The sequence below is a fragment of the Pristis pectinata genome, chromosome 10 (assembly GCF_009764475.1).
Source record: "Pristis pectinata isolate sPriPec2 chromosome 10, sPriPec2.1.pri, whole genome shotgun sequence".
Classification (NCBI taxonomy): domain Eukaryota; kingdom Metazoa; phylum Chordata; class Chondrichthyes; order Rhinopristiformes; family Pristidae; genus Pristis; species Pristis pectinata.
This window is the reverse complement of record NC_067414.1, coordinates 64,173,696-64,186,042: the sequence shown is the minus strand read 5'-3', so window position 1 is coordinate 64,186,042 and position 12,347 is coordinate 64,173,696. Positions and strand designations below refer to the sequence as shown.

General features: G+C 41.2%; 1 protein-coding gene across 3 annotated transcripts in view; it reads right to left on the bottom strand.

Annotated features, from left to right (window-relative positions):
* The window catches only part of dusp23b (dual specificity phosphatase 23b), a 31,256-nt gene extending 19,299 nt beyond the window's left edge, over window positions 1-11,957 (bottom strand). The window contains exon 1 of one of the 3 annotated variants that reach the window (XM_052024350.1): window positions 11,665-11,957. In XM_052024350.1, coding sequence (XP_051880310.1) covers window positions 11,665-11,701 — 37 coding nt within the window. In that variant the 5' untranslated portion in view covers window positions 11,702-11,957. Of the gene's footprint in view, window positions 1-5,072; window positions 5,615-11,664 lie in introns of those variants that run through there. The other 2 variants (XM_052024349.1, XM_052024351.1) reach the window with 2 other exon arrangements.
* Window positions 11,958-12,347: the final 390 nt, after the last annotated feature.

The window sequence follows — 12,347 nt, the reverse complement described above, 5'->3', positions numbered from 1 at the left end:
TATGGAAAGAGAAATAGAGATAACGATGAAGATTTTTCATCAAAATTGGGAAAGAAAGAAAACAAGAAAAGATACTTACTTGTTTTCTCTCTTTCCCATTTCTGATGAGTGGTCTTTGACCAAAATTTTAACTCTTTTTTTTCTTTCCACTGATGCTGACCTTCTGTGCATATCCAGTATTTTCTGTTTTTATTTACAAAACAGCAGTGAAAGTATACAGTCACAGGGTACTTAACAATCCTTTCGGCAATCAAATCTCATTACCTTTATGTGTTAACTTTTTATTAATAAGCTCTTCCAGAATTTGGCCTAAGAACTGCTGTTAGGGCATTCTAATGCAATGATTTGAGTGTATTTATACTTTTACTGAAATAAGACTTTCACCAATCTGTACCAACTTCTGTGACCAACTCAAGAAATAACATGAGTTTTTATGAAGAAGATAGAGAGTGACACATTGGCCATAAACCAGAGGATGTAGAGTTAAGACAGTTGACATAAAACCCAGGGAGTAATAAGAAGCAAATAGCTGTGATCTGGAACATGCTACCTGAAAGGATCCTGTAAGCAGATTCAACAGTAACATTCAAAAATAAATCAAATGAATTTTTGCTGTAAAAAAATAGGGTGTAAAAACAAAATTAGGTGATTTTAACATCCCTAATATTGACTGGTACTGTCATAGTCCGTAGGGCATAGATGGGGTAGAATTTGTTAAGTGTGTCCAGGAAAGATTTCTGAAGCAATATGAATAAGGGCCCTATTTGAGAGGGTCAACACTGGACCTCCTATTGGGAAATGAGGCAGGGCAAGTGACTGAAGTGTCATTGCAGGAGCACTTTGGGACCAATGACCAAAATTTTTGGTCAATATTATAGTGTTTTAAAATAGTTATGGCAAAGAGTAGAAATGATCCACGAATTAAAGTCCTAAATTGGGGCAAGGGTACTTTGGTGGCAATAGACTTGCAAAGGTTGATTGGGAGAGGCTGTTTGCACATAAAGGGACATCTGGCAAGTAGGAGGCTCTTAAAAGTGAGATAGGGAGAGTTCAGGGCCAGTATGTTCCCGTTAGAGTGAAGGGAAAGAGTGGTAGAATTAGGGAATCCTGGTTCACAAGGGATATTGAGGCACTGGTCAGGAAAAAGGAGGCATATGTCAGGTGTATGCAGCTGGGATCAAGAGAATCCCTTGTGGAGCATAAGGAATATAGGAGTACACTCAAGAAGCAAATCGGGAGAGCAAAATGAGGACACGAGATAGGATTTTCTTTTACCTTATCTGCCAAATCTAAGATATTCTAGAATTATATTAAGAGCAAAAGGGTAATTAGGGAGAGAATGGGTCCTCTTAAGGATCAGTGTGGTCATCTATGTGTGGAGCCACAGGAGATGGGAGAGGTCTTAAATGAATATTTCTCATCTGTATTTACTGTGGAGGTCATGAAAGCTAGGAAATACAAGGACTAGAATAGTGACTTTGTAGTGAATATCCACATTCCAAAAGAGGTCCTGGAGGTCTTGAGGTACAAAAAGTTTAATAAATCCATGGGGCCTGACCAAGTGTATCCCAAGACATTGTGGGAAGGAGGGGAAGAAATTGCAGGGGCCCTGGCAGAGACAATTGTGTCATCACTAGCCATGGGTGAGGTACTGGAAGACTGGAGGGTGACTTATGTTGAGCCTTTATTTAAGAAGGGCTGTACGGACACGTCAGGGAAGTACAGGCAGGTGAGCCTAACATCAGTGGTCAGAAAGTTACTAGAGGGGATTCTGAGAGACAGAATCGATCTGCATTTGGAAAGGCAAGGACAGATTAGGGATAGTTGGCATAGCTTTGTGCGAGGGAAATCACGTTTCACAAATTTGATTGCATTTTTTGAAGAGGTGACCAAGAAGATCAATGAGGCAGGGCAGTAGACATTGTCTATATGGAGTTTAGCAAGGCTTTTGACAAGGTTCCAGACAGTTGGCTGGTCCAGAAGGTTAGATCACACGGGATCCAGGGTGAGCTGGCCAATTGGACACAAAATTGGCTTGGGTGGAAGGAGTCAGAGGTGGGTAGTGGAGGGCTGTTTTTCAGATCGGAGGCCTGCGACCAGCAATATGCCGCAGGGATTGGTGCTGGGTCCACCGTTGTCCATCATCTATATCAATGATTTGGATGAGAATACAGTTAGCATAGTAAATTTGTGGATGACACCAAAATTGGTGGTATAGTGGACAGTGAAAGTTATCTAAAATTACAAAAGAATCCAGATCAACTGGGAAAGTTGGACAAGGAATGGCAGATAGAATTTAATTCAGACAAATGCAAAGTGTTGCATTTTGGTAAGTTAAACCAGGGCACAGTAAATGTCAGGGCCCTGGAGACTGTTATATTAGGGCTACAAGTACATAGTTCCCCTGAAAGTGGTGACACAGGTAGTGAAGGTGGCCTTTGCAACATTTACCTTCATCAGTCAGGTATTGAGTACAAGAGTTGAGATATTATATTACAACTGTACAAGACGTTGGCAACACCACACTTGGGTGTATTGTGTGCAGTTCTGGTCACCCAGCTATAGGAAATATGTCATTAAGCTGGAAAGGCTGCAGAAAAGATTCACAAATATATGTGCCAAACACAGGCAAATGGAGTCAGCTCAGGTAGGCAACTTGGTCATCATGGATGAGTTTGGCCAAAGGACTGTATCCGTACTGCATGACGCTATAACTCTCTGACTCTCACATTCTTCATATTGAATGTCGCTTACCAAATTAAGATGTGGTAAGGAAGTATTTTTGATCAAATCTGGAGATTGTTTTATTAGCGTAAAGAATAAATGTTCAATGAACAAGTTTCAGTTTGTGGAAGATTGCATCAGTGAGCATTATTCATGATTTAAATGAAATCTACCAGCCATTAGGGGAATTATGCCACTTTACATCTATCTCCTTCCTAATTCTTGCAAATTATTGCAAAATGTATTATTAATAACCTTATGATACAATACAAATTACATAAAATTCTCAATGAACTAAAGTGATCTGAATCCTGGGACACACAGCTTTATGTTATATATCCTTTTCATTGTTTCCTGTGAATCAATGACTATCTTTAATTTTCTTTCTTTCTTTTATAATATCTTTTATTAATTCCACATAGAAAATACAAAGTAAATGAATCAAAAGAAAAGACAAAATGTTACAAAATACATTGTATTGAGTCATACTTGAAATCACAATACCTCATATTGATAAACAGAAATGATAACTAATATTAATAAATTGGAATAATTTTATTATTAAAAAAATCTAAACCCACTACCAAGACCGAAGGTCTTTGGTTTAAAAAAAAGACAAAAAAAAAGCCCTGAAGACATAATAGTATTAGCCAATATCTGTACTTTAAGCACCAAATCAATGGTTTTGATGGTAGTTCAAAAAAAGGTCCCCACAATATTTGAAAGTCTAGATTAGATCCAGAAATTGAACAACAGATCTTCTCTAAATTTAGATATGACATAACATCCTGTAGCCATTGAACATGAGTGGGGGGGGGGGGGGGAGTAACTTCCTCCCATTTAAGCAACATAGCCCTCCTGGCTACAAGAGAAATAAAGGCCAATATGTGTAAGTCAGAAGTCTCCAAAATTATATCTTTTTCTCCAACAATCCCAAATAATGCAGTTAAAGGATATGGCTTAAAATTTATTTTAAAAAGCACAGAAAAAGTTTGAAATACCTCTATCCAGTATTTTTTAAGACTCAGACATGTCTAAAACATGTGAATTAAAGAAGCCTCTCCATTATTGCATTTATCACAATAAGGAGATATATCCGAATAAAAACGCGATAACTTGTCTTTGGACAGGTGAGCTCTATGGACCACTTTGAATTGAAGGAGGGAGTGATGCGCACATAATGATGAAGTATTAACCAATTAAAAATTTCATTCCAAGTTTCCTCAGAAATTGAAATCTGCAAATCATGTTCCCAAGCATTTTTAATTTTGTCTAAAGGAACCTTATTCGTTCCTGATAACCTACCATAAATCTTAGATATTGAACCATCATAAAAAGGCTTCAAATTAAAAATTGCATCTGGTAAGTCCCTATCAGGACTTATAGGGAATGTATGTAATTAAGATCGGAGAAGGTCTCTGATTTGCAAATATTGAAAAAAAGTGGGGTTTTGGTAAACTATATTTAATTGACAATTGTTCAAACGTAGTGAAATTTCCTCCAACAAAGAGATCATGAAAACAAGTAACTCCCAATCTATCCCATTCTTTAAAAACTACATCAGTCATAGAAGGTTTAAAAAAAATTAGCAAAAATCGGACTAGACAGAGAGAATCTCGATAAACCATAATATTTTGTAAATTGTAACCAAATCCTCAAAGCATGTTTAACTACCAAATTATCAGTTAATTTATTTATTGATAAAGGAAGTGAAGAGCTCTTTAATTTTAAAAAGCTTTGATGACTGTTCAACTCCTTAAACTTCATTGTTACTGAGATCAGAGTTACCCTATTACCCTTACAGTAAATCAATTCAACAAATCGTTTTTACGTTGTAAATTGTTGGAAGGGCGATGACTCGTGACACACTCCATGATTAGTTGGTGATATGACCAGATGTGCCCAACCCGGCAAATTCCGGGATTTATTATTTGGGGAAGGCGCTTGGTATTTTTGAAGGACAGCATTTTTACTAATTTCATGGGGCATCAAAAAAAAACCCACTGCGATCAACATCAAATACATTCCGTAACACACGACCAAAAAAACTTAAACCTTTTCTCCCAGTGATACAGAGCTTGGTGCTAAATTTAGAGTTTATGTTTGGAAACGCTGCAACACACAGCATTTAACAGGACGAAAGACGTAAGAGAAAAAACGTACAGCACGGAGTTTCCTGGGCTTCTTGTACGCCTCTAACCTGCTCCAAATAGACGTGTGCTTAGATATGGGAGAATTAATTCAAAATGATATCAAATAACATGGAATTAAACCTTTAAAGGAAATAATGAAATTTACCATTTCTTTTCTGATGTTATAACTTTATCACGCAACGACTAAATACGTACCTTGTAAGATGGTGGAGAAGGTAAGTTACATATAAAAGAGAAAACGCTTGCACCGGTAGGCCACAACCTTAATGGCAAGGCGACCGAACTTGCAGCGTTGATTGACAGAAGGCGGTCTGAGGTTAGTACAGCAACAGCCAATCAGAGGAGAGCGTTAGGCAGCGTCGGGGCGACCTCGACAATGAGAGAAGCACAAACACTGTAACAGTGACTGCATTGTAACCCGTCCTTCACTTTGGGATCTGTTTAGAGCCCTGAATTCAGACATCAGGGAAATAAGCCACTCGTCCCACTGATTCTTTGGTGATTACAGGCATTGTATAATTGTGAGATTATTATTCTTCATGAACCTGGAACTTCAGTTCTTTCCGCAGGCTAAATTCAGGTTGTAGGAGCTTTAATTCTTCATCCAATTCCACGCTGACCAATCTGTGGCTTCCTGCACGGTTATTAACGAGGACCAAACGCAAGCTTGAGGAGCAGCGTCTCATCTTTTGTGTTAGCACATAGAAGCCCTCCAGACATAATTTGAATTCTACAACTTTGGGCGACGTGGTTTTTTTTGTTTTATGAGAATTGGCCGGATCTGCCGTAAGTCATCCGTCAGCTTTTCTCTCTCCATTAGCACCCCTTGACCTGTTGGGCACGTCCCAGAACTGTATATTTAGCAACATTGGCAGGGGGTTGGGGCTCTGTGCAGGAGCAAGTCATTGGATAAAGCAGTAGCCAGTGAGTGCAAGTTTAGTAATCAGGATAGCCAGGGCATAGTAAAGGAATATGCAGTTAAACTGCATTTATTTCATTGCACCAGGTTTAACAGGCAATGGGGATGAACTCAGTGTGGATTGGCACTGAGGACTGGGATGTTATAATCATAACAGAAACGTGGCTGAGAGAAAGGCAGGACTGGCAGTTCAATATTCCGGGATAGAGATGCTACAGGCATGCCAGAGGTACAGGTAAGCAAAGAAGGGCTTTTATCTTTTTGATAAGGGAGGACATAACAGTGGTGCTGAAAGATGACATTCTTTGGGGATTGTCCAGTGGGGCCATATGGGTAGAATTTAGAACTTAGAAACAAGGGGAGGATCACTCTAGTGGGGCTGTATTTTAAACCATCCAATAGTCAGCGGGAACTTGAGGAGCAGGTGTGCAGAGAAATTACTCATAGCTATAAGATTAATAGTGTAGTATTAGTGGAGATTTTAATTTCTCTGGTATTGACTGGGCCACCCAGTGTTAAGGGCCTGGACAGGGTGGACTTTGTGAAATGTGTCCTGAATCAATATATAGAGGACCCTACTCGGGATGGTGCAATACCCGACCTCCTCTTAGGGAATGAAGCAGGGCAAGTAAAGGAAGTGGTGGTCAGGGAGCACTTTGGCTCTAGTGACCACAATTTTATTAGTTTTAAGATAGTGATGGAAGAGGATATGACAGGTCCACAGGTTAGGGTCCTAAACTGGAGTAGGGCTAAATTTGGGGGAATTGGGCAGGATCTAGCAAAGGTCAATTGGGTGAGCCTATTTGAAAGGAAAGAATAACAAGTGGGAGGCATTTAAGAGTGTGATTCAAGAGTCCAGGAGCAGCAAGTTCCTGTTGGGGTGAAGGGTAACTCTGACAAGTTTAGGGAACCTTGGCTGATGAGAGATATTGAGGCTCTGGTCAAGAAAAAGAGGGAAGCATACATTGGGTTTAGGAGGTCGGTGACAAGTGAATCCCTTGATTAAAAAAAGGATTAAGAATACTCTCAAGAGGGAAATCAGGAGGGCAAAGAGAGGATATGTGATGTATCTGGCAGGTGAGTTTAAGGAAAATTCCAAGAGGTTCGATAGCTTTATAGAGAGTGAAAGGGTGGCCAGGAAGAGAGAGTAGATCCCCTTGGAGATCAGCAGGGCTGCCGATGTCTCGAGCTGCAGGAGGTGGGTGGGACTTTTAACTAATATTTCTCCTCGGTGTTTACTGAAGAGAAAATCATGGTTGCTCATGTGATAAGGAAAACAAGTGGAGATGTCTTGGAGAACATTCATATTAACAGGAAGGAGGTATTTATAGCCTTACAGTACATTAAGGTGGATAAATCCCCAGGGCCTGGCTAAGTGCATCTCAGACTTTGTGGGAGGCTGGAGAAGAAATTGTGGAGGTCCTTACAGAGATATTTGCTTCATCGTTAGCCACTGGTGAAGTTTAAAGACTGGAAGGTGGCTAATGTTGTTCCGTTGTTTAAGGGTAGCAAGGACAAGCCAGGGAACTACTGGCTGGTCAACCTGATGTCAGTAGTAGGGAAGTTACTGGAGGAAATTCTGAGGGACAGGATCTATAAGCATTTGGATAAACAGAGTCTGAATCGGAGGAGTCAGCACGGCTTTGTTGTGTGGAAAGTCATGCTTGATGAAACTTTTTAGATTTTTTTTGAAGAGGCAACCAAAAAGGTAGATGAGGGTAGGGCGGTGGATGTTGTCGATGTGGACTAGCAAGGCCTTTGACAAGGTCCCGCATGGCAGGCTGGTCTGAAAGGTTAGGTCCCGTGGAATCCAAGGAGAGCTAGTTAGGTGGATTCAAAATTGCCTCAGAGGTAGGAAGCAGAAAGTTGAAGGTTGTTTCTCAAAAGCAAGCCAGTGACTAGTGGTGTGCCACAGGGGTCAGTGTTGGGACTCTTGTTATTTGTTATTTATATGAATGATTTGGATGCGAATGCACAAGGCTTGATCGGTAAGTTTGCAGATGACACGAAATTAGGAGGTGTTGTTGATAGTGAAGACAGTTATCACAGATTACAGGGAAGTGGGCCAAGGAGTGGCAAATGGATTTCAATATACATAAGAGTGAGGTGATGCATTTTTTAAAGTCAAACCAGCGTAGGACTTATACTATGAATGGTAGAGCACTAGGGAGTGTAATGGATCAGAAGAACCTAGGAATACAAGTGCATAGTTCATTAAAAGAGGTGTCACAGGTAGACAGGGTGATGAAAAAGGTGTTTAGCATGCTGGCCTTCATCAGTCAGGGCACTGAGCAGGGTTAGGCCACTATGTTGCAGTTGTATAAGATGTTGGTGAGGCCACACTTGGAGTACTGGTGTACAGTTGTAGTTACCCTGTTATAGGAAAGACGTGATCAAACTGGAAAGTGCAGAGAAGATTTATGAGGAAATTGCCAAGACTAGAAGGCCTGAGTTATAGGGAGAGGTTCACTAGGCTGGGTCTTTATTCCTTGGAACGTAGGAGAATGAGGGGCGTCCTTATAGAAATGTTTAAAATTATGAGAGGCATAGATAAGGTGGATGGTAACAGTCTTTTCCCCAGGGTAAGGGAGTCCAAAACTTGGGGGCATAGATTTAGGGTGAGAGGGGAATGATTTAGAAGCAACCTGAGCGGCAACTTTTCACGGAGAGGGTGGTGAGTATATGGAAATGAGCTGCCAGAGGAAGTGGTTGAGGCAGGTACAATTGTATCATTTAAGCAGCACTTGGATAGGTATGTGGAGGGGTGGGGCTTATTGGGATATGGGCCGAATGCAGAAAATTGGGACTAGCTGGGTAGGCACTGTGGTCGGCATGGACTGGTTGGGCCAAAGGGTTTGTATCTGTGCTGTGTTGCTCTATCACTCTATCACTGTAACATTTCATGCTCCTTTGTAATCTCACTCTCTAATTGTTCTTTGATGATAGCTTTAATTCTCATGCTCACTCTCTCTCGTGGCCACACCTTTTGCAGATATGTAATTGGAAAAATTTCACATGTAGTCCAGGGTTTACCTTCAGAACAAATTTTCTCTTTATTACAAGTTGACATCAACAGGGGAGTCACTCATCCTGGAATGAATGAACCTCAATCCAAAGTTCATTATTCTTATACTAATTTTCATCTACTTCCCCCCAACTACCTCTACCCTGCATGCGCTGTGTATACATAGAATGAGGTAGGCCTTTTGCAGTGTCAAGCTTCAGTGCCTGTGTGCAATGTATGTCTTCAGGTTTGAGTACTTTGTGTGCTACATGTGCAGGTCCACTTTTACCTTACAATGTACAATGGCAAGCTTCTGAATTGGAGTTTATGGGATCATTGTTAGGCTGGTAACCAGGCATGAGTTTACTATGGTTCACTTTAGCTTGCAGTTTGTGGTTGGGACTGGCTCAAACCTGTTCCAGACTTTCTCTGTCTGGTACCAACCCTGTAGAGTCCCCCTCTATCTCTCTGCCACATGATCATCCCCCTGTTCTCTACAACTGCACTACAGAGCCAAGGATTCACTGTTCCCTACTACATTCCTCTTTTTTGACCACGACTTAGCCAATAGAGTTGCAATGGCCACTAATTTACATTCTTTCCTCTGATTGATTAGGCCCTTGGGAGGGTCTCTATTTATAAGTTCAATTCTCTCAATTTAGACAACTTTCAGGCCAGTTTACATGGCATAGAGCAGATGCATCTTCCCCTTTACTGTCCCAACCTCGTGTTTATTTCAACTGCCATTTTTTCACATTTATTTATTAATAATAAGGACTATAACATATTATATCTATTCCTGTAACAGCAAAACATAACTAACAAAGCTACCAATACCACTAAGGCATGGGATATGATTCTAACCCAAAGGTGGATGTTAACATTTAATCCCCAATTCCAAGCCTCTTTTTACGTAATATCTCCTCTGCTTCCCTGCGTGCTTGCCTATGTGTTTGTTCTCTTCTGACCACTTGTGTATTAAGTCTTTACCTTCCTTTACCAGCATTTTCCAGTCAGCATGGAGGGGTGGAATGGGTAGTAACTCTGTAGCCACAAACTGTCTCAGAACCTCATCATTGTCACTTCTCCCGATCATGAAGTTGATTGTTTCAAACGTTTCTGTTCTCAAAATTGTCAATCTCCTCTCTCATATTTGAGATTGGGTGTGCAAGTCCTCTGATGATCATGTTATGCCCCAATAGGGTACAGTTCAGTCCGCTTTTGGTGTACCACAAAGCCGATGCTATGTAATATTTTACATAGGAGGATGCAACACTGATGAAAGAGGCACTAGTCTTTACATCAACTGTGAGATGACAGTCATTGAAATGGGTAAATCCACAAATGGACACTACCGTGTTGATTCCTTTGGACAAGTTCAATGGGTTCATTGTTGGTGTCATGAGTGAGATCTCACCTCTGGGTTTCCCATCAATTATAATACTGTGGTTTGGGGCATCATGCCCTGCAATACATTGCATATGCTTATATTGCCCAATATTGTGAACTCAGTATTGGGCAAAGGTCTTATTCTGAGGGATTTGCTGTATTATTCCATTGATATATTCCCCTTGGGAACCCTGACAAACTTGACCTACCTGGCCCGCTATGGTTAAGGCTCTAAGGTGGCAGCCAGGTTGCGTGTCAGTACTCCATTGTCTAAGCCGTCATGTCGATATCCAGTGAGGGAGTTGATGCCCAGCTTATTCGTAGCAGACCACCTTGCACTTGGGGAAAGTAGCCACACAGAATACATGGAGCACACATGTTCCTTATGCTCTTCTTGGGATGTGTTCCCCATCCTGTCTATAGTACTATTTATTGCTTCATCATAAGGCTTCAGAATCCTCACTTCCTTCAGGAGTACGTGCTGTCTTTTCTCCTGTTCTGTTCATCTCAGTTCTGTGATCTCAAGATAGTCCCTGTGTTATCACTTGCCCAATTTTACCCTTTAGCTACTCAATCTGCTTGTTTATTTTTACTCTATCCAGAGTATTCACTGTAGATATTCCTGTTGCATATCCCATCCCCACTAGTTCCACCAGCCCTCTTTGGGTTCTATGGGCCCTAAGTGCCTTCCCCACTAACTGTTCCTTCAACAACTGTTGAAATAATTGTTGTGTGAGAATGGGTCACCAAGTGGGGATAGCAAGACCAGTTAAATTCATGATCACCTGTACATGTCGATAATATGGTACCAACATTACCTTCTCTTTAGTAAGTGTTATCACCAGTTCATGACCAGTCACTTGTGTGATATCCTCATCACACTCTAGTTGTTCTGGTGTGGTGGATACTCTTGCCTGTGAAGTTATCGTAGCTGTCGATATTGTAGTCACGTTTGTACAGTTCGTAAAAGTTATCCAACGACTCCCCATCACATTACCATTAACTGCCTATGGCTAACACGAGGGGGCATAATTTTAAGGTGATTGGAGGAAGGTATAAGGGGGATGTCAGGGGTAAGTTTTTTTTTACAGAGAGTGGTGGGTGCGCACTGCCGGCAGAGATTGTGGGGGCAGATACATTAGCGACATTTAAGAGACTCTTAGATAGACGCATGAATGACAGAGAAATGGAGGGCTATGTGGGAGGGAAGGGTTAGATATTAGAGCAGGATAAAATGTCAGTACAACATTGTGAGCTGAAGGGCTTGTACTGTGCTGTAATATTCTATGTTCTAACTGGGCACTCCATTTTGGCCAAATCCTCTTATCTTTCCAAAGTTCCACATTGGTCCTTCTACCCTTTCTCCATCCTACTTTAGTCCTGGATTGTAGTTCATATTAACATGCATACAGTTATGCTCAATCCGATGGTACATTGTAAGCCCTGCCCAACAGATATTACTATGGTCTCTTCACCTTTACAGGACAATACCTCATACCCTTCTCCGATCATTTGGGGGATTGGTAGAGTTCAGACCCAAAATGTTGTCCACCATATTATCTTGGTTCTCAGGAGTAAATGGAGCATGACCCGCTCTAATTTGGTCATTTCTGGAGTGTTCTGTCCTGTTAGAGAGGGGTGCAAAGGTGGGTTTAGATTCATACGACCAATGTCTCCATCTTGCCCCAGTTGGTTCCTTTAAGCAAACACATGTTGGCGTTACAAACAAAACCTCACATGGTCCTCTCCAACGAGGACCCAATCCTATCCTAACAATCTCCTGGCTCGTTACCCTGTCTCTAATTGAGGGTAATGCTGATGCATTTTCATGCAGAAATTGATGTTCCCAGTCTGCAATCTCCTGCTGTTCTCAAGCCTCTACCAGGATTGAGGGGTCTGGTGAAATCAATCTGGATGTTTCCCCAGGGTCCTAGTGGCTGCTGTTGATGGTCCATCTGGACGCTACACTCTTACCCTCATTGTTCTTTGCACAGATAATACATTTCTGCCAATATTTGGCCACTTCTCAGCCCATCCCCAGCCATGACCAATATTGTTTTAGTAGATACAGCATTTTGTCTTGGCTTGTATGGGTAATCCCATGCTACGGTTTTAGAAGCGGTTGTCTTAAACATCGGGGCACCATCACAGCCCCTGT